This window comes from Callionymus lyra, chromosome 17, assembly GCF_982586985.1.
Source record: "Callionymus lyra chromosome 17, fCalLyr1.hap1.1, whole genome shotgun sequence".
Classification (NCBI taxonomy): Eukaryota; Metazoa; Chordata; class Actinopteri; order Syngnathiformes; family Callionymidae; genus Callionymus; species Callionymus lyra.
The window spans coordinates 2,847,710-2,872,199 of NC_141834.1; the positions used below are offsets into that span (position 1 = coordinate 2,847,710).

General features: G+C 39.2%; 2 protein-coding genes across 4 annotated transcripts in view; both read right to left on the bottom strand.

The window, feature by feature from the left end:
• Window positions 1-1,263: 1,263 nt before the first annotated feature.
• On the bottom strand, window positions 1,264-14,334 carry smg5 (SMG5 nonsense mediated mRNA decay factor). 2 transcript variants are annotated; one of them, XM_087812639.1, is made up of 22 exons: window positions 13,755-14,334; window positions 13,344-13,442; window positions 12,312-12,435; window positions 10,911-11,067; window positions 10,657-10,746; window positions 10,429-10,518; window positions 10,185-10,263; window positions 10,002-10,127; window positions 8,916-8,984; window positions 7,788-8,011; window positions 7,456-7,593; window positions 5,443-6,303; window positions 5,202-5,371; window positions 5,055-5,130; window positions 4,808-4,983; window positions 3,444-3,602; window positions 3,316-3,375; window positions 3,076-3,235; window positions 2,855-2,945; window positions 2,706-2,780; window positions 1,901-2,039; window positions 1,264-1,521 (listed from the first exon to the last, which is right to left on the bottom strand). In XM_087812639.1, exons 1-22 carry the CDS (start codon window positions 13,817-13,819, stop codon window positions 1,438-1,440), a joined length of 3,312 nt encoding a protein of 1,103 aa, XP_087668765.1. In that variant the 5' UTR covers window positions 13,820-14,334; the 3' UTR covers window positions 1,264-1,437. The 2 variants fall into 2 exon arrangements, with proteins under 2 accessions (XP_087668765.1, XP_087668764.1); XM_087812638.1 differs by having other exon boundaries at window positions 1,264-1,517; window positions 1,897-2,039; window positions 13,755-14,332.
• Window positions 14,335-15,706: 1,372 nt separating this feature from the next.
• The window catches only part of syngap1b (synaptic Ras GTPase activating protein 1b), a 92,638-nt gene continuing 83,854 nt past the window's right edge, over window positions 15,707-24,490 (bottom strand). For both annotated transcript variants that reach the window (XM_087778983.1, XM_087778984.1), the window contains exons 21-22: window positions 23,662-23,723; window positions 15,707-17,729 (exon numbers count right to left, since the gene is read on the bottom strand). In XM_087778983.1, the coding sequence (XP_087635109.1) occupies window positions 17,612-17,729; window positions 23,662-23,723 (180 nt within the window). In that variant the 3' untranslated portion in view covers window positions 15,707-17,611. The remainder of the gene's footprint in view (window positions 17,730-23,661; window positions 23,724-24,490) is intronic.

Below are 24,490 nucleotides of genomic sequence, written 5' to 3' on the forward strand. Positions count from 1 at the left end.
TAAATATAATTTAAATATGTAAATGAGGTGGAATGGCAAGACTGCGATTAATTCTACGTTGATCGTTATATGAAGAAAAAGTGCCTAAATTTGTGTCGCGCACAGATTCATACATCTGAATATTTTTGTGCTGCGTCATCTTCTGGATTTCAGTTTCCTGACATATTTAGTAGAAGATCTACGAACATGAGGCCCCAGGTTCTCTAACCAGATAAGAAAGCAAATGGTAGACACAGTAGTTCACAGAGATGTTATTGAAATATTTTTCCCCCACACCATTTTCAAAATGCAGACACTTCACAAATTAGTCTAGGAGCGTCCAGTGAAGAATTTTGAATCTTCCCTTCATCAAATCAATCACAGACCAGTCTGACCTCTGGTGGTTTCAGAAGTGAGGAAAAGCTTGAATAATTTGGACTATGAGCCAGACCTTCAAGATCACCTCAAAGCACCAAAACTACTTTAAAGAAGAACACAAAAGAAAAAAAGCATTTTAAATGAGTTTTATTTAATTTTTGAATGTTTGATCAAAAACTGCTTTTCTCCCGCACTACGACAGGAAGGTCAGGATGGCGACGAGTACATTTTTTCGAGGTTCCGAGGACATTCCACTTCAAGTCAGTCACCATTCTAATCACCTTGTTTGATAAATACATCTGATCATCCTTCAACCCACAATACTGATATCCAGGGGCCGTGCAGAGCAAATCAACCGCTTGCTTGAAACATTCTCCGGTTTTTCATTCGTCTTTATGATTTAATATTGGGGTAGAAAAATAAAATCCTAATTAAAATGAAACCAGGGCCCTTTCTCATCTTGAAGAAAGATACAGTAGCACAATATGAAAGTCACTGGTCACAGAGTTACACCGCAAAGAAAAACAAAAAAAGGACAAAGAGGGACAGGAACCGGCAGACCTTCGCCTCCGACCTTCAGAGATCTGAGCCTCTTTCCCTCTGACCTCCTTCGTCTGCATAACCTTCAAACTCATGGACCCAAACTAAAGTGGGAAGACGGGAACGAAGACTCAAAGCACGGCTCTAAATACCTACAGTAAATGGATTTGTCTGAATGAGTTTAAATGTTGGTGTGTGCGATCTCTCTCCACATGTAAGTACTCGATTGCTAACATTTACAGTGTTTTCCTGGTAAGGATGTGGAGCCAGGACACAAAAGAGCTGTGTCGCGTTAGGTCACCTTAGCGTCTTCTCACCCAGACCGCTAGGGGTCGCTCTTTGTTCCGCCCTCTTATTTTTTCAATATTCCTCCACCATTATTTTCTCTTCCAGCTCTCCTTGCTTTTGACTCTCATGAGCATCGTTGTGTTGAGATGTTTTGCAGATACACACAGAGCAAAAGAGTAGGAGAGAGAGAGGGTGCGAGTGTTGTGATCGATCAGCTGTTCGCAGCAACAACAGCTGCCTCACTGTCACCTCTCAGCCGATCTCCTTCCACTGCCGGTAGAACTCCACGATGTTTTTCAGCTCCATTCCAGTCGAGCTCGCCGCCTTCACAGCTGACTGAAGACGGAAGCGGAAGAATACAACGTGAGGCAGGAAGCAGTTTTGTAAGAAAGTACTATCTACTAGTGCGAGCTGTAAAAGAGTCATTATTTAAGTGAACTGATAAATGACGTTCTGGCAGTTCAGTATCATGTAGTTAGTCAGAACAATCTAGAAAAACAAAAACAAACTTCCAATTTGTGTTTTTTTTGTCCCAGTTCAATTATGATTTGTATTGAGGATATAAAATGAAATATTATACAATTAATTTAAAACTTGGGTTAATACTTTGCTTACACAACTCTTTTTTAAAGCCTTTTCCTGATTTTTGTCAGCTCTTTCATTTGACTGGATGGGCCCCTCGACAACCATAACTTAAGTGAGTGATAAAACTTGCCTTCATCGCGGACGACTGATCACAAAGCTCCTCCACCTGATGGCCGGTCAGGATGGTCACCATGCCAGCTGTGTCTTCATCTCCGTTGGTCTGGGAGACCGTCAGCTGACGGCAACTGTCCACCATCTTGAAAAGATGCCTGCAGACAAAAAATACATACTGGTTTCAAGCAAGCATGATATTGATAATTGATCAATACAATGTAAATACATCTGTAAAACATCTGTTTTTTGATTGTTGAAAAGAATAGACACTGGGGACATTGGGACTTCCATTTGAATCAAAGCAAACGAACACACCATAAAAACAGGAAAGCAACTTTGGAGAAAGGAAAACAGTATTTTAAAAGCATTTTTATTTGTAATTTTAAGCAAACATTTAAATATTGTGTTATCAGCCTACGGCAAGATTATTGAATCTACATGAATTTAAAACGAGCAAAACCTGATCGGCTTGGGAAGTAATAAACATTCTACTACACAATCAGACATAAATATATATATATATATATATATATATATAAAAACATTTATTATATTATATTTATTTTGAAAATCTGGTTAACAGCTTACTACACACTCGTACACTAGTACACATATTCAAATAATAAACCAATACAATTGTACATTTTATATTCCTTTTAATGTACGAATGCAAAACAGTGAAAAACAGTCCAAATGCCTTAGAGAACCTTATGTATAATATAGCAAGGTACTAATCCATCTAGGATGGTTTTATAAAGTCAATAAAGTTTTATCTATCTATCCATCCATCCATCTGAATTCATCACATTATCAGGACTCACCAGGCTTCGATGTCCTGACGTTTTAGTTTGTCTCTCTCGAAACTGCGTCCTGATTCCTTATGGCAACGGATGTACCTGCAGGAGGGGAAATATTAGAAGATGCAAAAAGACAAATGTTGCTGACTGGCTTGAGTGTCATCATCACACACCTGTTTCCTTTACGAAACTCTGCTTCAAGAAAGCGGATGCCGTCCCTCGCGCCCAAATTCTCCTTCTTCAACCTATCAAGTCCGTCGATCACTGCAACAACAAATCAAAATCGAATTGAAGAACTGAAACAAGTGGTATTTTTCAATATTTTCAGCATGTGAAGAAAAAAGTAATACATTTCTTTTAAATAAATAAATTAAAAAATGAATTACAAACTGACCAGTTCGAGGTATGATGATGATAAAGCAGCCGCTGCTGGCCAGCTGTCGGATCAGGTTTAGGTGCTGACAGAGAGCAGACGTATCTGGTACCAAGTATGGAGACATGGAGGACTGTGCTTTAGGCTGCTGCAGGCTGCCCTCTAGCTGCGACACCTCTAACTGCACACAGACAACGTTTTTTTATTGAATCGAATTACATCAAGCATCATTTTCTCTGTTCATTTAAGAGACAATCGGACCTGCAGTCGGAGCTGGGCCATGTCTCTCATTAAACGATTTCGACGAGCCTCCTCCTCCGCCTGGGTGAAATCATTTGAAGTGTAAGTTAAGCGCGACAATGTTGAAGATATTTATCCCCGTCACTCACCATCCTGAACTGAGCCTTGGCCTGCTGCACCAGGTTCTCCTTCTCCGTCTGGGTGATGCTGGTGAAGATTCCAGCCTCTGGGTTGAAGTGCAGCACGTTCCCTTGAAGGCTCGTGAGAAAGTGGCCGAAGCTACGGATACAACACACTCGAACGACGCACTAGGAAGCAGATGGAGGAAGAAATGGCAAAAATTTAACGCGAACAAAAAAAAAAACAAAGGAGATACACCCACCGAAATCTTCAATGTTAAGAGTTTCAACATGTTTGAATCATATCAGGAAAGAGCTTTGTATGAAAAAGATTATGTAGCAGTTGCGAGCGACCTAAAAATCATTCACTCAACCTAACATATGTGTACGGATTTAAGAACAGAAAACCCAAAAACTTTCCATTTACAGTATTCGTTTCAAAATAAAAAATAGTAACAAAGTAGGCGATTCCATTGTAAGGATGTACCATGAAGCTGCGCAATTTCCCAGGCAGCAAAAATAAAAGCGCCGCAACAGGGTTTGAACATATTTGACATATTTAAATGGCGGCCTTCTGTCCCTGTTGACCTTCCTTTCCCTCCCCGCTAAAATCCTAACTCGAGAGTACAGTATGTCAAATAGTTAGTTTCCAAATCAAAAAGGTTTATTGCTAGTGCTGTGAACACAACAGGATTGGATTAGGTGGATTTAATTAAATACATGTTCTGAATCGTTTGATAGGACTAGGGATGTAACAGCATTAACATGTCAGGTCACAGTTCTTGTGACCATATTACTATGGCTGTGTTTTTTTTAACATAATCAAAACGTTCTTGGATAAATATGCACGTGTTTGGAACAACACAAACTTAAAGTTAGTTAGTAAAAGTTTAACATTGTTATGACCTTAACGTTCGTCATGCATTTATTCCAATTTTTCATCATGGCAGTGAATTAATTTTGATTTAGCGGAGAGTCAGACAAGGAACTCAATGTTCTTATCCCTTATTAAACCAGTATAACAAAACAAACAACACAAACAAAACAAACACCTCTCCATCCCCAGGCAATAATAAGCCCCTGCTATTGGATAGGTGAAATAATCAAACATGGTTCCATGGTGACCTTTATCTTTGGAAGATTTCCCCCCAGTTACCATATCAACTGTTGCATCCCTAGATTTGACACAGGTTTTCAAGACAACTCCCAATCACTATTTTTTCAAAAACATTAATTTTGTTTATGCCTAAAGAGTAATGAAAGGGTTAATAAAATGATATATGCCATATAAATGTGTTTCATGCATGTCAGGATTATGTAATTTGTGCATCTTGACAGCTAAACTATTATACAGCATTTGGTTTGCTCAGATATATGCAGTGAGATGTTTGTACCTCCTGCAGCGAGCTGAGTGTAGGGTTTCGGAAACTAAAGTCAAGACTGCTATGAGCAGCGCTGAGAGCCGGCAGGTGACGCAGAGCCACATCTTCGGGCAAGAGAAGACTCTGGTGCAGACTTGGGTCTTCACACTTGTTCAGCATTTCCTTCAGCTCTGGAGTCAGACCCACTTCTGCCACACACACACAAATACACAGCTCAGGGTCACTGATATTTAGCTGGTAAAGAGTTCTGAGGACTCACCGGCCTCAAGCATCTTGCTGCCATCTGGTAGCAGGTTGAGCAGAACAGACAATCGGTTCCACAGACTCTGAGAACTCTGTGTGCAAGAGTTTGTTAGAAGTCCTGCAGCAGACACACGTGAGGCATAAAAAGAAGGCCTTCTGTTACCTGAGCACACATGAGGATGATGTCAGTGTTCGTGCGCAGCCAGTCGATGAAGACCTTGACCACCTGGATAAGTCCTTGATTGGTCAGAATCTGCACCTTCTCTAGAAGAGTCTTCTCACTGTGGACTGAGGGGGTGCTGTGCTGACTTCCCTCCAAGTCAGAGTCCAGGTCTAAAGGGAGGAATGAAAAGAAAAAATGAATCATTTTAAATGACAGCAGTAGAGCGGAGGCAGAAAATTACCCTCATTGTTGGTTCCGTTGGCAGTCGTGGTGTTCAACTCAGTGTGGGACTCCTCAGCTGGGCAGGAGGTCTCTTGGGGCGGGGAGACAGAGGTTTCAGGAGCAAGAGTCCCGCTTGAGGTTGGGGGCCTTAGAAGCATGTTGCTGAAGGTCGGAGCCAGACGGAAGCAGCGTTTGGCCTGGAAGAGCTGCGATGACATGGCCTGCAGGTTGCTGCTGATGCTGGAGTCGCTGGGCAGCAGGGGCCCATTGGTGCTTGGAGGGGTCTCAGCGTCCACGGTGCCTGCTTTATGTCTGGACTGCTTTTCGGTCTCCTGGTCTTGGTTCTCCTCGTCAATGTCCTCCAGGTCTGAGCGAGACTCCTGGCTGTTCATGTCTGAATCTGTCTCTACATCGAAGGCTGTTCCTCCTTCCTCCTCCTCCTCTTCCTCCTCCTCAGAGCCGCTCCCGCAGCTGTCAGCCATCATACTCGTCTTTACTTTACGCAGAAGGTGAGGTTTTGACAACATTTCACTTGAGGTGCTGGGAGCGGAAGCAGTGATGCCCCTCGTCTCGGCCTCATCTTCCTCGTTTTCGTCTTCACTCTCGAAACCTTCGCTTAGGTCGCTCTCGTCCTCACCTCTAACATCCTTGCGGCCACATCTCCGTCTGCGCAGCCGCGAGAGGCGAGAATACTTCTTCTTCTGCTTCTGTTTATCCTCTTCCAACTTCTGCTGATCTTCGGAGCTGCTCTGCTTCTTCACATCGACACCTTCCTTCTCTCCCTCATGCTCTTCTTCTTGATCCACAGAGCCATTCTGAAGTGGTTTCTGATCGGAACCATCCAACAGTGGAGCAGACAATATCCTGGAATCAGGCTCATCTGGAGGTGAAATGTGTTACATTAAGAATACGTTTTCTACTTGACTTTAGTTGAAGGGATAATTGAAGAGTTGATGAAGTCCTAAATACAACTTAACTAAAATATTTTGTGAAATGTTTTCACCCAGGTAGTGTATACAGTATCTTTTAATTGCAATCAACTTGAATCGTATGCAATCATTTATAATTAATAAAATGCTGACTCTCACTAATAATGCATGCGACAATGTTTACAATCCCTTATGGCAGTGAAACTCTTTTCCTTCTAAATCATGAGCTTCATGTTTCATGTTGTTGTTGATTTTGATGGGTGTCAAAGACACCGTCAAAAATCTCTGCTATAATCTTTGCTTTTAATATTAATCCAAAGTTTAGTGAAACCTTGTTTCACTGTACACAGTTTGAGTTATTATTTTATACAAATCTTGGTGATTATTATTTTAGTGGAAAATAAGTTAGTTTTTTATTTCCAGTTATGTTCTGTATTTGCTAATGATGTAACGGAAGACAGCTGTATGCTATTTAAGACAAATATCTTCTTACTTTGATCAACTATTTACCGTTTCTTCATTTTTCAGCTTTCCTTTATTTAGCAGAGCTCTGCTTCCCTTTTAATTCAATAAACAAAATGTGTTTTTAGTAATTCAATTATAGTCCTCGACATAAATCATACGGTATATCAGCCGTATTTTAAATAAAATGAGAGCAGGAGAAAATACTAATCGTGTGCAGCACTGTTTGTACAAACTCTTTGAACTGATGTATTTACATTGGAAAATGTGCTTAAGCCTCACCAACTGAAAATACTTGTTTTTCTGGAGATAAACTCGTTTATCAAAACCACACTAACTCTGCTGTGATTGGTCAAGCTATTTCCTCATCTATATAAATTTCATAGCATTTCAGCTGCAAACATCTCAGAGCATTATCAGGTTTTGTTCCTTCATCCTTAAATCCTACAATGTGAAAAAATTCTCAGATCCACGCTTTGCTGTGTTTTAACTTCTGTTCACCATGGTGTCATGTAGATGGCACTGGAGACTTCACCCATTGACGTCAGACATAACTCGCCCATTTATCTTTCATAATTATTTTCACAAAAATAATGTTGGCAGAGATTGTATGATAAATAAAGGGTAAACAGTTTCCTCACCTGTAACATCAGTGTTCAACGGTGGAACCTGGACTTCGGTTTCCTCCAGCTCGGCCTGCAGGCGAATGTTTACGTGGTTCACCAGATGGGAGAAAAGTGCCAGAGTGAAAGCGATAGAAGCGCTGTACTGCTTTGAACCTGAAATAAAAACAAACACCTTTAAAACTTAACTCATGAGAACAACTTTAGTATGATATCCATGCGTCAGAAATTGCCCTGTGTATTAAGGATTTTCACCTCTTTTAAAGAAAAAACAATGTTTTACAAAGAAAATTGCAGGCAAAGCCAAAGAAGGTTCACTTTTCTTCTCATTACAGTGTCAGATCACAAACCTCCTCTCTTCAGACTGTGCACCACCATCAGACATGTGACGACCATCTTGAAGACGAGCGTGTCAGGCAGCATGGGGCAAGAGTTGTCGGCGTGCTGCAGCTCTTCTTCTTCCTCGCTGAGTGAGTGATGAGCACTGGGATTTGGCGGTGGCAGATAGAACAGCACCAAGTTGAAATCCTCAAGCACCGACTGGCAGAGTGACGTCAGTTCCGTCTCCATTAGACTGAACAAACCAACAAGATGTGTCAAGTTTAGACTTAAAACATGTGACAGGGTTAAAAAAAAAAGATTAATGGTATTTATTTATATATATATATATATATATATATATATATGTATATATGCAACAGAATGGAGCTGTATAATTAACTCTCATGAGACAAATATCTTCTTATTTTGATTTAATATTGATCCCTTTTGAAGACTTCCTTTTTAATTCAATAAATGAAATGTACAGAACGACAAGCATTTTTAGTCAGTGTTCTCCCCAGAAAAGTGGAACAGGGTGGCGCTGGGCTCTTGCTTTTTGCCCGTTTGAAAGACAAATGGAGGCCATACAATAAGTATTTGTAATAATTACGGAGAATGTCTGAGTTTTAATCCCGTGTGAATGCGCCATGTCTGTGATTTGTAATATAATTATTACGCCGCATTACCTACTGTAATTCACCACACATAGACGTCTGGAGATAATACTAATCCTGTGTGAATCCGAATGTCTGTATCTGTAATTCCGAATGGCACATACAGTATATGCCACTGTAACGGACTTCTAGGCACTCGCCATTGTGTTAATATTTACATCCGCCGTTTTATTTTGAATAGGTTGAAAAGGAAGTAGATCAAGTACGTTGTTGTTGGGGTTGTGTTCCACATTAGTTAATAATAGGCGCAAATTGCATAGTTTCTGCATGGGCTGTCATCGTTGTCTCCCCCCTCCCAAGGCTCGCTCCCGATCGCTGCGCTCTCCTCTCGCCTTAGGAAACCGGGGAAAAGCGATAAATTTGACCGAAGAACCGCGGAAAAAGGGGTGTAAAGACCCCATTTCTGAAAAGTAACAGGAGGTCGCTGGGATAAGCACAGGGAGAACACAGTCTTTAACTGTAATAAATAATATAGCCACTTACCTGCTTTTAGGCTGTAGAAGACTCTGCAGGTACATGAAACTAACCAGCAGACGCTTGATGTCTTTTGATCTACAGAACAAATAAACAAAAATTTAACTACTTTTAGGAACACAAGTTTAATTTCAAAGGGACCTTTATCATTCATCATAAATTACCCAATATGCCTTTTTCATGTGGAGGAAGAGAAATGCAATGAGCGAAGCATATCTGGGTGGATCTTCTTTAAAATATTAAAACCATTGTGAACCGGACGCCCGCTGCTCTGCCTTCACCAAGAAAGGAAGTTTAAAAACCATCCCACTGAGCTGAACAACATCCAAACAACCTTTTACATTTAGCTTAATAGTTATTAGTAAACGTTTTTTTAATGAAGCAGAAGCAAAGTATTGAGGATTTAAAAACCCAAATTATCCAATTGTCATTTAATGACAAGCCAAATGAAGGGCAATTTTTTTGTTTTAGTTAACGCATAATAGCACTTAATCATAAAACATTGTACAGTATCATAATATATGTATTATTTGTACAGTTTCATCAATACATTTTTTTTGGTATTCAAAAATAAAATAAATACCAGAAACCTATTAAAATGAATTGTATGAATGAAAATAAGGAAGAAATAAACTACGTAGGGAACAAGACTTAAACGTAAAAGTTCATCTAGCTTCTACAAATCTAATTGACAGCACAAAACAACTGAGACAGAGTGCAAAGCTTGAAAACCCAGTTTCACTTTCCATTCTTTGCCTTTCTTCAAAAACATGCAAACCAGAGAAAACTCTTGAGAACACAAGTGGATAACATTTCTTTCATAAACATGCTCAATTATACAAACTTCTACACCAGTCTAGAAGAAGATAACAGGCCAGACAGCCAGAGCAGTCACATCTATGGTTTGGGAGCATCTCAGCTGGCCTGGAAAAGTTGAGTAAATGAAAGTCTGTGCTCCCCGTATTTTACTGCGACTAGAACAAGAGCATATACTTAATCTAACAGCTAAAAGAAAGTAAGGAAAGACAGGGGGTACTAGACTGGAAGATAACAAGAGGCATTAGATATTTCTATTTTCTTAGTTTCCCATCTCACCTCTGTCGAGATGGAGATAACTTCTTAATTTCCTGCTTCTTCACTTGATGGTACATCTTTGCCGCTTTGTCAAACAGGCGCTTCAGGTTGCCATAGGCCCCGTCAAAAGGGGTTTCTGATTGGATGCTGTACAGAAGTGATGTATTAATAAAGACTTTAAATTAGGGAGAGAAAAAGCCTTACCAGCGAAGGTAGTAATATGTCGCCTCCACATTGTAGAACTTGCTTCCTGCCAACGTGCCGAGTTGATTGAAAGGCATTCCTGTGATCAGTTGGAAAGTTTTAGACGTGATGTCCCTGCACAGTTATTTTTGACAATATTCAGACAGAACATACTCAGTGGAACAGACCTCCAAAAATGCAATTGTTTCAATGAACTTCAACATCAAACCTTCAATCTGTGATTGATACAACAGGCGTCACTCACCCACGTGCGGCATGACAGACAGCGCCTGGTGGTAAAACCTCTCAGCCAGCTGCTCCGTCTCTACCCCTGCCAGCTCGTTCTGATAGCGAGCTGTACATGAAATAAGAAATATTTCACTTGATCTGGGTTAAATAACATCAGACTGTTAATATCAATGTGACACTCATCAATGCCTCCTAAACAGATGGATCAATGCCACATGAGACTATTACATGACTGGGCCATTACCAAGATCTCCGAGGTAGACGAGGCAGCGATGGCAAGCCATCTGAGCCCACTCCATCTCCTTTGGGCTGGCGGAAACTGGCTTCTTGCGGCCTGTCGATCAAAAATCTCTTCTTCTTAAATTGTTTTAAAATAATAAAATTGAAAATGTAGATACATGAAAATTAAATTAAATGTTATTGTTTGAAACTAAATCCTTCAGTGCAAACCTGCTAATGTCATGTCTCATCAATTAGAGAACTATACAAGTGTCTGACCTATTAGGGGGTCTGTGACGTGGGTAAAGTCGATGCAGTCTTGAAGCTCCAGTTGGTAGTGGGACTGGATATAGAGAAGCAGGTGCTGGTAGAAACCCACACCTGCAATTAGGTGAGTCCTGTAGGCACATTCCAGAGCGCTGCGGCTGTGGATGTGCTGAGGAGATAAAGATTCATCATCATCCTTGAGAATAGAACAACTCTACCACTTCAATTTAAAAATAGCTAATGATTGTCTAATTTTTTTGACAAAAAAAAGTTTTATACAATATAAATACAACATATACAACATTTTTTTATTTATTTTTTTAAACGTAAACCGAGATTCATTATGCAATTATTTTTGCAATACTATAAAATTCAATGGATAGTATGACCAACACAACATTTCATAGAATGAGCATATAAAACTCCTTCCCTGAAGGCCATGCCTGCATAGTATGATGAATGTTGATTTTTTTTAAATAAAATATTTTCATTTAACTTTTAAAATATACAAAAAAATAACCTTAAATAACACAGCACTACACAAGACACCTGGAATGGACAAAATAAAAAAACATTATTAACACAGGGTCCAAATTCCACCGCGGGGGCGTATGCGCGTGCATTTGTTGTGATTGTGAGAAGACGAGTGAAGCCGCTGCATGTGTTTGTGTTTTCGAGAAGTCCGTTGGTCCTGCTTCCAAAATAATCCAGTCAAGCCGAACAAAAGAAGTTATTGTTACTCTGTAGACTCCTGTGACAAGTTTCATATTAAACTATCCAGCGACGGTCAAGACGCAAGAAAGGCTAAAAAAACGGTTTTGATATTTGGATTCATTCAGTAATATTGTACTTGCTATTTTAAATCTGCGAAATTTTGAACTTTAAGAGTGTTTAAATTACAGAGAACTGTGAGAAAATGTTAATGCCCGTCTGAGAAAAGTGTAAAAAAAAGGGTTTTACGGCCTTAAAACATGTATAATAATAGTAAAAAATAAGTAAGTAAGTAATAGTAAGTAATATTTATTTATATAGCGCTTTTCGAGACCAGGGTCACAAAGCGCTTAAACAATCAAAACAATACTCAAAAAAAAAAGTACATACTTTAAAGATCAAGATAATACTGAGAACAACACAGGAGTTCGAGAAATTCAAGGAAAAGCCTGAACAAATAGAAACGTCTTAAGATGTTTCTTAAAGGAGTCCGTAGACTCCATCAAGCGCAAAGAGAGAGGAAGATCGTTCCAAAGCTTAGGAGCAACAGCCTGAAAAGATTTCTCTCCTCTGGTCCTGAGCCGTGTGCAATAAAGCCTATTACTTCGCAGATTTTGTCTATTTTAGGTTATTTTAAGAAGTATCCCCGGGATAAAGGAGGGACCACTGTATTTAAAATTACATAAAAAAGAGAGCATCTACCTTCTTGTTGGTCTTGATGACCTGGATGACCTCATAGTAAACCTTCCTCCAGAGCAGTTCCTCAGCCTTTCGGCCATAGTCGACTGGGTGTAGGAACATGAGCTTCACACAAAGTTCCCTTAGTCTGTGGAAATATAATTTGATGCATTTCAAGGCTTCATTAAACAATTTAGCCAAAACAACTTTTAAAAAAGGTTTATTGAAAAGTCCATTTTCTACATCTACATCTCTTCTTAAAGTGATCCACAAACCATGCGTCTCACTCCCTCAAATGGGTAGTAACACACTTAGTTCAGTAAAAATTCAAAACACACTCATTTTTCTACTCACTCATATTGATTTAGGGTTGGGATTCTTTTCAGAATAATCTGCTATTTTGTCTTTGTATTTATCTTCGTCCAAAAAGACATTCAAATCATCCAAATACCTCAACTTCTCGTCTGTAATTTCCGTCTTGTATTGAAGCATCGACGAGAGAGAAATTGTTCCAGAAAAAGTTAAATAGGTCTACATTTTAAGTTGTTTGTAGCAGAAGTTTAAAGAATAACAAGCGATTAAGTCATGAAGTACTCTGGGTAAAAATTGCGAGCGCTTCCGGTATACTTACTTACTACTTATTAGGATGTTTTTCTGTTTCATTTTGGAGAAAGATGAAGACGATGACCAGTGAGCATCATTCGCTTCATTAAAATGGACTTACTTTTAAGCCTTTCACTCTAAAAAGGAATGGCTTACTATAGAAAATAATCCAAAATCTCGGTTGACATGAGGGTGAGTAGAAAATGAGTAAAGTTTAAATTTTGTAGAAACCCTTTAAGACAGATAAATATGGAATAATTTGATATTTTTAGAAAGTTGATGTATTAAGATCAATAAAATGTAAGACACAATCATTTGGAGAGTATATTAAGCATTTACTTCAACATTATGGAAGATTTCTTAAATTCCTGCAAAAGAATACCATATGAGAGATGTACCAACTTTAGTGGGAATTATGACAGATAACCCTCTCACTCTCACAGATGAACATACTTGTTGCGGAGGCTTATGTTCTCTGGTTTGAAGACTTCTCTGTAGGACGCTTTGCTACCAATGATGACGTCCAACTTGTGCACGGACTCCACCACAGCCCTGGGTCACAAAAGGCACCATGTTAACTCACGACAGGGTAAAGAACACGAGCCATGCCATTTCAGTGGAAGCTTCAGTTCCTCTCGTCGCTATTTTTTGACAGATGACAAATGCTAATAATTTGTCGTCTCGTTTAAGAAACAGAAAGGGCTCCATGAAGATTGCCATATTTGATGAACAAACACATGTTATATTCTGGGCATGTGCTGTCATCTTACAGAGCAGGCAGGGTTGCCAAATGCTGCTGTGGTCACCAACAAGCCCAGTCATCTCGTTCAGATATACTGTAATAAAATGACACATTTAGCTTACCTGTAAAGACGCTTTATGAGAAGAACTTTGGCCTCTGGCTCGTTTTCTTGTCCCGGTCCACTCATGTTAGCGTCTAGGTTTCGAACCCCGCCAGTGACAACTGTGTTGTTAGCCAGTTAGCTCTGGTCTTCAAAGGCGGCGTTAGCTTCTCTCTTTTTCTCTGCAGGTCGTCGCGTGAGTTCTTTGGCGAGCCCCCCCTCTACCCATCCGCTCCGTAACACCGGGGAGGAGGGCTGCCCGCTAGCCTCGGCTCGATAAGGTCAGCTGGAGCGCTCAAAAATCGCTCTTGTATTGGTCTCCGCACCAGCCATCGCTACGAGGGCGGCCATTATTCCTGTCAGGCAGTGACCGCTGGAATATCGCGATACTAGGCTACACGCGCGGGATTACAGAAGGTGTTTCCAAATTGAAGTTTATCCACTTATTAAGTTAAACAATATATCCGTCCAACTTGATCTTTAATAATAGAACGTATTTTTGACCATAACAAAGAGCATATTTTCGTTATTTGGTTTATTTATCAGTTTAATATAACTAATAATTAAATAACATTAATTTCTGAGCAAATTCTGTAAAAGCAGACAAGTACCTGTATGTGTATTAATATCAGTGCCATCTGACATTGGCATCGAACAAAAAGAAACATTGGCTGAACAATAAACAATATTGGAATTAAAAATAAAATTCGACATATTAAAAACAACAAACACATGAAAGATATCTATACATTTAGGTTACAATCTAATGCTGTCTTTAAGTCCAATATTTATTTATTATCAATGCCAATTTAAGATGTCATTGTTCTAAGCCCCAAACAACTTTACGTCAATACATCAAACAAAAACAATAAGACTGTATAAATACGTTTTAGTTATTTTTAATGTCAATTACTTTATTACGAGATTAAAGTAGTAGGAAAATCATTCATAACGAGATTAAAGTCGTAGGAAAATACTTTATTACCAGATTAAAGTCAAAGAAAAATCATTCGTCACAGGAATAAAGTCGTACGAAAATCATTTATTACGAGATTAAAGTATCAAAGACGAACACAGCGTTGAGAATCTTGTGAAGCTATAGCTAAACTGAATTGACGGATTTAGTCGCATAAAGCGGAGGCAAGCACAACACAACAGTGACCCTAAAAAATCTCAAACTACTTTATAGTGACAAAAGTCCGAGTTGGTGACATCATATTCGCGGAAGTTTTACACGACTTTAATCTCGTAGTAAATGATTTTCCTGAGACTTCAATCTCGTAATAAAATAATTTAACTACTACTACTTTAATCGTAGTAAAAAAATAAAATTAAAATAACGTGGCCCTAATACTCCGCCATTTTTTTAAAAGTGCGAAAGCAATCCATTAATCTTTTTTATTCTTGCCTTATCTTTAGTATGTCAGTCAGCTTTGACTTTGTGGACCCAAAATGCCCATAACGTACAAGTTTCCAAATATAGTAGATTGAACCAGTAAAATAATAATCGAAAATAATGCGTATGTAAATATGTAAGCGTAACGTGTAAGTGTTATTTTAACAAAAACAAATAAAAACATATTTTTTAAAGAACAGCGGTTAAATGTGGGGGTTGATTACGTTTGTTAAGGTCCGCATTTTGGTGATAGACATGTTTTATTTGTCCCAGATGAGCAATTTCGCCCAGAAAAAAATTGACATGTTTTAATAATTGTTATACATTTAAAAAGGGAAGGTTGAGGAGTGTTTGGTGGAGGTGGCATTTTGAGTTTTACTTTGAAGGGCTTTCAATTTAAAAGTTACTTAGACAACAAGTTACTTAGACAACAAGCTGGCTTCGACTTAAAAGTAACTGAAAGCTGTATAAACCTCTTATGTAAATATTCATTACTTGACATGAGATGTGACTGCAGTGCCTCTGTCAAGTTGAAAAAAGCAAACGGAAGAAAAGAAAAACACAAGCATAAATCAGACTTTTAAGAATTTAATTATTTGTTTATTTATTAATTCATTTATGTAGTTCTACCTCCAATTCACCTTACCGAAAAATACAAATTTCGGTGTTGCCCAAAAGGAAACAAATCAAGAGAAAGAGAAAAAAAAAATCATCAACCTCATCCACAAATGAAAGTGTGAATAATTATTATCATTATTACAATAATAATCCACATTCATAACAAATCCAGAAACAACTTCAATACACTCGGCAACAGCACTCTTGCAATAATATGCACAAAATCCAAAATGTCAGTCCGGTTAAAACAACAATAGAGGAGTTTGTGTGGGGGGAGGGAGAAAAGGGCTATGGCTTGTTAAAAGGTGGGAATTGGGATGAGCTGATAAATGTTTGAGAAGATAGTAAGAGAGTATAAGAGAGGGAGGCACACGTATTTAGTAAGGAACTATACAAAAACAAGCAGTGTCGCTCATGAAGGATGTGCACGTCTGACAAGGTTATCAGACGGCTTCATGAGAGGCAAAAATTTGGATAAATCAAGATATATGCAGTAAGTCGAGTTGTCTGAATATATATATATATATATATATATTTATATATATATTTATATTTATATATAGCTATTTATATATAGCTCTTAATGACAACCAAACAAACACCATCAGAAAAAAAAGATGAAAATTTGTTCATGTACAAACATTGCTTCGTCACACACATTTACTTATAAAATGTTGAAAATGTACGAGTATGTGTGAAAGCTGCTGATATTCCAGCTGCTGTTTAAAAACCTTCCAATATTTGTTAGTAGACCTATTCATACAAAGAGAGAGAAACATTAGAGGGAGAAAAAATAACTGTACACTCTGCATATACAAACAAAACTGTATGTACAAGTAGACACACCATATATACACACGTATCCAGTATATACACCAAGATTGGTCACACACACTTTTCATATATACACACACATTCATACGTTCTCTAACATATCTCTCTCTCTCCATTCTCGTGGTGGTCAGCGCTGGAGAAGGCAAGGACTCATGTCCAGAGAAACAAAAAGTAGCACAGCGATCCTCAGGAGAGTCGTAGTGTATAAAAAAAATAATCCGACAGCTTTCACCGTCCGCCCGAGGAGAGCTCCATGGCGACTGTTCGCTGGGAATCATCCATCCGAATATTGAATTGAGTATAGGTTCTCATGCAAACTATTGATCGGGGAGTAGGCGAAACACATGGTTGTCCTTTCTTCGCAAGGCAAATCGCCCTCCGCCGGATTGTCTTGATAGAAAAATCTCTTTATCAAATAAATTATTTGGGATGTTCCGTTAGATAGAGGCATCTCTGGAAATACACTCCGGAAGATTCTGACCAATAGTTCTTTTCATTAGATATATCTATAGATATAGATATATAGATAAACTATGGTAAGAAGAGTTATAAAATATAAATAAAGACATTCTGTCCCTTTTGTTCTCAAAGTCTTGTTGTTCTCAGGCTGTGTGCATATTTTGTTTCTTTTTAAATCAAAGTCTTAAAGAAACAAACCGAAGACCTAAACTATGAGGAAATTATTACTAGAGATAAAATATATGAGAGTAAACTCTATAGATAAATGATTTAGATGAATTTGAAGAGAAGTCAAGCACCTTTGATATAACAGCAAAGCATCTTCCCTCTCTCTCTCGTTTCTTTCTGCCTTTCCGCGGGTTCCTCTGTCAGACTGCATAGCTGTGATGATGCTTGTCAGTAAAAGCAGCTCCCACCGTGAGGTGTTCCAAAATCAGAGAGAGAGGGGGCTCCATACAGGAATTGTAAAAAGCTAAAAACAGAATCCCAGCTGATCCTTACATGGTCCGCTGGGGCTCGGCACCTTCCTTTGAGCAAAGAGAGTGGGACCAACTACCCAAGTTCTCCCTTTGTCAGCCAATCGCGTCACGAGAAAGCGCTCTGGACATTTGGACGTGCCATCCCGCCGACTGCCGACGGTGCATCAGCCATTTAGGTTCCACACTGTCCTCGATGAAGCTTTGCGAGTGGCTAAAGGGGAAGAAAGGAAGGGAGACAGGGAGAGGAGAGAAAGAAAATGGGGGAGGATGCTCGATCAGGTGCTTTTGAAGAAGCTAAGGAGGCTCCTGTCGCAGCTGTTTACCTGAGTAACTGAGATATTTTCACAGCAATATCTAAGGTTCTAGTCTAGCTCGACATTCACTGTTTTAATAGCCCTACGAGCCAGTCCTGGTCAACACGACAAATAGTTTGTCAAGACTTGACAAGTACAGACGCCGATCTGCTCAAATTAAAGTGCTTGATCAGCTGTTTGGTTATTGAACACACATTTCTGTGTTTTTTTTCTTCTAAATGTTGAAACTAGCAGCTGAGAAACCAGAAATCAGGACAGTTTATGTACAACCGGGCTGTCAAACCCAATCACAGAAAGGGACAAAAAAGTCTTAATAAGATGTACAGTATATTCACTGTAGAAATCCTGATCACAGTCTACTCTAGACAGAATCAGTCGTCATTTTAATTACAGTTTTGGCATAAAACATTCTGTGGTTCAACACTGACCCATAACACAATGGCACATTTATCTTCTCCTCAACAACAGCTTTCTTATCAATCATTGGACTCCTCCTGCATTTTTTTTGCCGTTTCCTGATTACTTGTTGACATTCATAACCTCCGATAGCTACAAACCAGCCTGTGTAACAACAAGCTTAAAACAATTAATCTTCGTGGGTCATGATATCGAGACAAAAATGAATTCAATTTTGAGCCTTTGCAGGACAGACAGGATTTGACCCCAGGGCCTTGAGTTTGACACATGTGATATACACAATGAAAAGCGTAATGAGAAGACACATTTTGAACATCTGAGAGTTGTTGGAAGATCATCACACAGACAGGTTTTCTGTACACAAAGATGGCGGTCGCACATGTGGAGCACCGTCTGAAAAGCTAGTAAGGTGCAAGTGAGGAGGCTTGTCGTCTACTGGCCTAAGGATACTTCATCCCAGGCACTTTGTGGATTTCAATAATTCAGATAAGAGTTCATATACATGCTTAATAAGATCCAAACTAAAGATTTTATCATTAACATTCACATATTTTTCAGCCTTTTGTTTGGAATCTCACTGCTAAGACATGATAGCCGTGCAAGCACAGTGAATCCAGTTGTTTGGAAAGCTCTTGTCAGAATATCAATTGCAAGTAGAGCAGATGAAAATAAAACTTAACGAGACTAACCTCGACTTTTTTTTTTATCTGGCAGAGTTATGATTGGTATTGTATTATTACCAAGTTGTCTCTGATGAAGAGTTCAGACACAAGTTTATGACTCTCTTCAAAGCCATAACATAGAGTCATTCAAATATTCAGCAGCAGTCTTTCAAGTTTAATAAGCTGGGTTTCCATCACAAGTGCAAAAATGCACAAAATGTTTTTATGCTTTCATGAAGAGGTATTTCAGACATGTATCTAAGTACAGGAAGTGACCAAATATACAAAAGACCACTTCCCTCATATAAAATAAGAATAATTCCTTTATATTATACATAAAAATGAGCCCTCTGGCCTATCAACAGTTGACTTCCTCTTTCGTTCTGAACTATGAAGGAAGCTGCTGTAGATATACTCGTACAGTACTACCCAAAAGGGAGTGTCCAACAAAAAAGAACTGTAATGGAAACCCAGTTTATCGACAGTCGCTATGTGGCTGCGAAATGTCACAGAGCGTTTGACACAACAGAACAACATGTAGACACAAGATAAGACCTGTGGACATACAAACCTCTGAGAAGGGAGAGAGGACAGTGAGTGAGTCGAGACAGAGGCAGTGTTATGGCAGACAGACATTCAAAATGGCACCATAGTTTTCCTGTTTAGCACCAGTTTGTCACACATCGGTTCTGATTTTGAGAAGAGAAAAATGATCCCCCTGTCTGCCTAACACTGGAAATTCCATGTATCACTGAAGTCAAAAGTTAACCCGTCATTCTCAAGCACTTCAACTGTCCGTCCTCAACTAGTTGACCCTGTTGAAAAACACTCAAAGGCACTGAAGAAAAGCCAGAAGACATCAAAGCCTCTCAAATGCCTGATGTGTTTGATCAAAGCTTCTACATCTACAGGGGTCAAGGAAAGTAGCTCATAGCACTTGTTCACTAAAGTCTTTGGGGTGAGAGACATTCAGCGGTTTGAGTGCACGCCTCAAGGTATCGTGATCTTGTCCTGCAAGATTGATACGGAGCAAAAACCAGTGTCTGTTTAAGAGCCCTTAAAGTGTAAAGTGAGAAAAGTACAGAAGATTCATGTTTCTTCCCTCTCCTGCCACCTAGGAGAAGAGCTATTCCAATTTCAGTTGCAGCATTGTCAAGTATACTTTTGAAAAGACAAGAGCGTCTTCTCTCTCTGATTTGGCTCACTGGTGTGTTTGGCCTACACCCCTATTTTTGACAGGGATGATAAAGGATGCGTGGTTGCCACGGAGCTCTCCATTATGACTAGGACGCTGATCCGGATTTGGGCAGAGAGGGAGGTTCTACAGTTTGCGGGAGGACTCCTTGGTGGGGGCAGCCATCAGAGGAAATGCCCGGGGAAGAGACTCTGAGGTTTTGATGGTCGGTTTGCGCTCCTCTTCCTCCTTCTTCAACACCTCCCTCTCCACCTTGAGTTTTCACACCGGGGTCTGCTGAACCCAGGGAGGAAAGCTGGTTTTCCTAGCGAGATAAAGAAAGAGGGGGAAGAAGGGGGAATAGGAGCAGGAGTAGGGAGAGATGTTCGAAGCCGTTCAATGAGTGACGAAGCGATGTGAACGGAGGCGCCCCATTAGGACAGATAATGTGAACGAAGGAAAGGGTATAAGGAAGTGAGAGTCATCGGGTTTGGATGGGAAGCAGGTTAAAAAAGACACCCAAAGATGATGGTGTGAGTCGTGTGGAAGCGGAGGACATTGATAACATGCAGGATGGAAGAGGGAACATGTTCAGTGATGTGGTAGAGGATTAAAACGCAGACAAGGAGGGAGAGACAGAGAAAGAGGAAACACAAATGAGTTACAAAGTCGATGTCAAAGACGGTGCAGGACACATATAACACAGACAGAAAGAAGAGATGAAGGGGGATTAAAATCTGGAGGTCAGAAAGTTCGTAGACACTCTAGAGGTTTCATAAATCATACAAGCTAAGGCTCCACATTGGCTGTTGAAATGCACTTTTGTGGTCGGATATGCACTTGGTTGGTGTCAAACTCTCTGACAGGAAGTAAGAGTCTAAACAGTGATGTCGTTTACACATTCATTTTGTAAAGCACATTTCAGCATGAGGCACATCTGTGGTTCAAAACTGGCCTTCTCAAAGCTCAAAAATACATAATTGATACATCAATTGAATGTGTTGTTTTGCTCTTGTGGGCTGTACCTTTGAGTTTAACACCTTGGTTGAAGAAACCCTGCAAATAATCTCATAGCAATCCAACCACAAAAAGAGTAATCCCTGGTTAGCGGAGCAACAGTAAGTCCTCATTTACAAGAAAACAGAAAAAGAACCTTAACTTATCCTAAATATCAAGTTATGGTTTCTATGGAAATAAATCAAGCTGCCATGCAACCAGCCAAGCTGGGCTCAGAGGCAAAAGCATCCGATAATCTACGTAGAAAAGCAAACCTTGGAAAGGCTCGAAACCAAAAGATGACCAGCACCCACAAAGAGACCGACGTCATATTGAGGCTTTTGGTTCCGGGTTTGGCCAAGGTTTGGTTCTTACCTACCAGTGAAATCCTATATTTGAAATAATTGTCACTGCAGACTGTGTCGAGGCAGCAGCAAAAGAAGACAATCAGGTTATTCTCCTTATCACACGTTTCAAGTTAAACCAGAGAAGGTTTTTACCACTCGTGGAAAGTTTTACGATAAAGAAGCTATAGATATGTCAGCATTGTTTCCCCTCACTGTCCTAAAAAACAATAACAATAATTAAACGATTATAGAAAATAAATTAAATGAAAAACACGCTTTGTTTAAAAAAAAAAAAAAAAAAATCTTTTTTAAACTCTGGCCAAGGTCTAGATTTGTTCAAAACACTGTGTTTCAGTGTCAACTCGGAGCAACTGTGATTTGGGTTCTCAAATGTCACAATATGAGTCAAGGAATAAAACAGTAGATGTCAGACCTACATTATATGATTTCAGACCAAAAAACATTGTTTAAGCTGACCAACAGGAGAAAATTAAACCAAAAAACAACCTCCACCATGCAAAACAGTACAGACATAAATGTTAACAAAAACAAAATAAGAGAAAATATAGTAATATTTAACATGACTACAGTATATTTTGAAAACTGCATACAAATGTAGATAAATAGATTAATTGAAAATAATAATAAAAAAACCCAACAGATATCGAACAAGCAGGCTGAAAAGCTGGTTTCAATTTTCGATCTATAAATACTTGGGAAGAACTAAACTTGTGAAACGATAAAAATCTCCCTCTTGATAAATACAAGTCAACCGTGCAGAAGTATGGAAACACACATGAGATGAAGTGCTGTGGAGGGAGAAGATAGTCAGAAGAGGGAACAGTTGCGGAGCAGAGAAATGTCAACGGAAAGGAAAAAAAAAGTCTCTGCACGTCTGATGGATTTTCTTGAAATTAAAAGCAAAACAAAAAGCAACAGAAAACGGATTCACCCTCCAATTTGACGCAGATGTGCGACTTTACTTCCCCCTTTTTCTCTTCTCAGTCAGAACCAGAATTTGCTAACTGGTGCTAGAACAGCCGAAGGTGCGACAGGATGCCAGTCACATGAATCCACGGACACATTCTCAAACACAGAGGTTTAATATCCATGTGTAGGCCAGTACACATGCTTATTAAACTGGAAAATCCAGCAGCTGAACAACAACATGGCTGAAATGCTGACTGACATCCTCAACTTACCAAACCTGCTTCCGTACATTTTTACTTGTTTCGCAAAAGAAAGGTGCGGTGCAGGACAACACAAAACACTGAATGGAAATGTTGATGCATGAAGAGACTCGCAGGTTCTTACCGTCTCCTGCTTCTAAAATACACTGCACAGATCGTATATAAAGTCACCTCTGTTCGTCACTTAGGTGTACAACATGGATAAACACGTACAAATACAAATATGTCCCATGGTTCCTGTGGGTGAGGCAGGAGGGACGGATGTGTAATGAAGTAACATCCAGTTACAGTTGAAAGTGGAGGTTTGGGTGGGTACCAAAGTCCTCTAGTCCACAAATAAAAATGAATAAATAAATTAGATTGTTTAATTATAAAGTCCAGACAAACAATATCTGGTTTATACATAATATATGACACAATCTAAAAGTTGATTTATACTTAAAAATAATAATTTATTTACCGGAAAAACTACACTGAATGTAGTTTCAGGCCCTATTTTTGAGTCATGAGAAGCAATCTGTCGTTCACTGACCTCCCAGGACTCCAGAACTAACTTGAAATGGCTGTTGAAGATGGCAATAGAGCTCAGGACACACAAATCATTCTAAGAAACCCCTGCCCTTTATGTCCACTTCATTAGATGACTCTCAAAAAGCAAAAATGTTCCCAAATGTATTGAAAAGAATGAACATTTTTGTTTCAATCAACATTGACAGTAAATATCTTTTTTATTAAATTAATCTGAAGCAATGCAAATGTCTGAGTGACATAAATATAATTGTGCGTCGTTGTTTACTGCTCATTGTCCGTGTTGTGTTGTTGCACGAGACCAACTGTGTGCGACTTCTCGACAAATGATGATTCAGACTGAATCTTTCACTTAAGCTTCCGTCAAAGTGGTGACTCAATCTGGGATGTTGTTGTCACACAGTGTGTGTGTGTGAGTGAGTGTGTGTGTGTGTCTGTGGACATGGATGCACAGAAGGGTACACTGAAAAGAGGCGGCACGTCATGAAGGGATTGGGGGGAGGGGGGGTTATTACCTGGTTATTCTGGGTGGGACAGGAGCAAGTCGGGGCTGCACTAGGATGGACTGACGCCTCCCCTAAGAGAAATCACCATTGCTCATTAACACAGAGGAGTTGGAGAGGATGAGGAGGGCTGAGGGTGACGGAGAACATCCACAATACACATTATCGGATGACTAAGGAGCCCGCGAGCACTTCAGCGACTGTGCTCTGTCATGCAGAATCAAGCGCACGAGGACACAACACACGTACATCTTCAAGTCATGCCAGCTTAGTACAAGTACACATGGACGCTTACCTGACCTGAAAACGATTAATTTCTATGAGCTACACTTAAATTGTCATTTTTATTGCAAGTTTGAGTTTGATCATGTGTATCTCCGTTTACATGGAAAGATGATTCAAATAAACACATAAATAAAATAAGTAAATAAAATACAATTTTCATATGATATACACACATACGCATAACATACAGTATAATATGCCATCTTTAATTATTGAAACATGATTGAGTTAAATGATGATTTGTATAACTATGTTCTAGTATATATCATTAATAATTACAAAACAATAACACAAACAGTTCACACCAAACATGTTGTTGATTCCATCTCTATAAAGGAAGAAGATGTTAAAGAAGCGTGCTCAAGTCACTCTCCTCATATCACATATGTAAAAAAAACAGACAACAGCTAAAGACAACATTGATGAAGTTCAGATAAATGAAATATATTTTTATATGTATCCACACAATATAAAGAGAACAGCTGTACATATTAAAATGACAGCAAACGCATTACAAAAAAAACATTTTTTATGAATATCTCATATATAGACACTT

What these genes read in the sequence shown, in the direction of transcription:
- smg5 (XM_087812639.1), bottom strand. Translation starts at nt 13,819, where the DNA reads ATGAGTGGACCGGGACAAGAAAACGAGCCAGAGGCCAAAGTTCTTCTC. An exon ending in CGTCACAGACCCCCTAATAG is followed by an intron (nt 10,747 to 10,910) that starts GTCAGACACTTG and finishes TTTGATCGACAG; the next exon opens with GCCGCAAGAAGCCAGTTTCC. An exon ending in CCAAGGCTCAGTTCAGGATG is followed by an intron (nt 3,376 to 3,443) that starts GTGAGTGACGGG and finishes GATTTCACCCAG; the next exon opens with GCGGAGGAGGAGGCTCGTCG.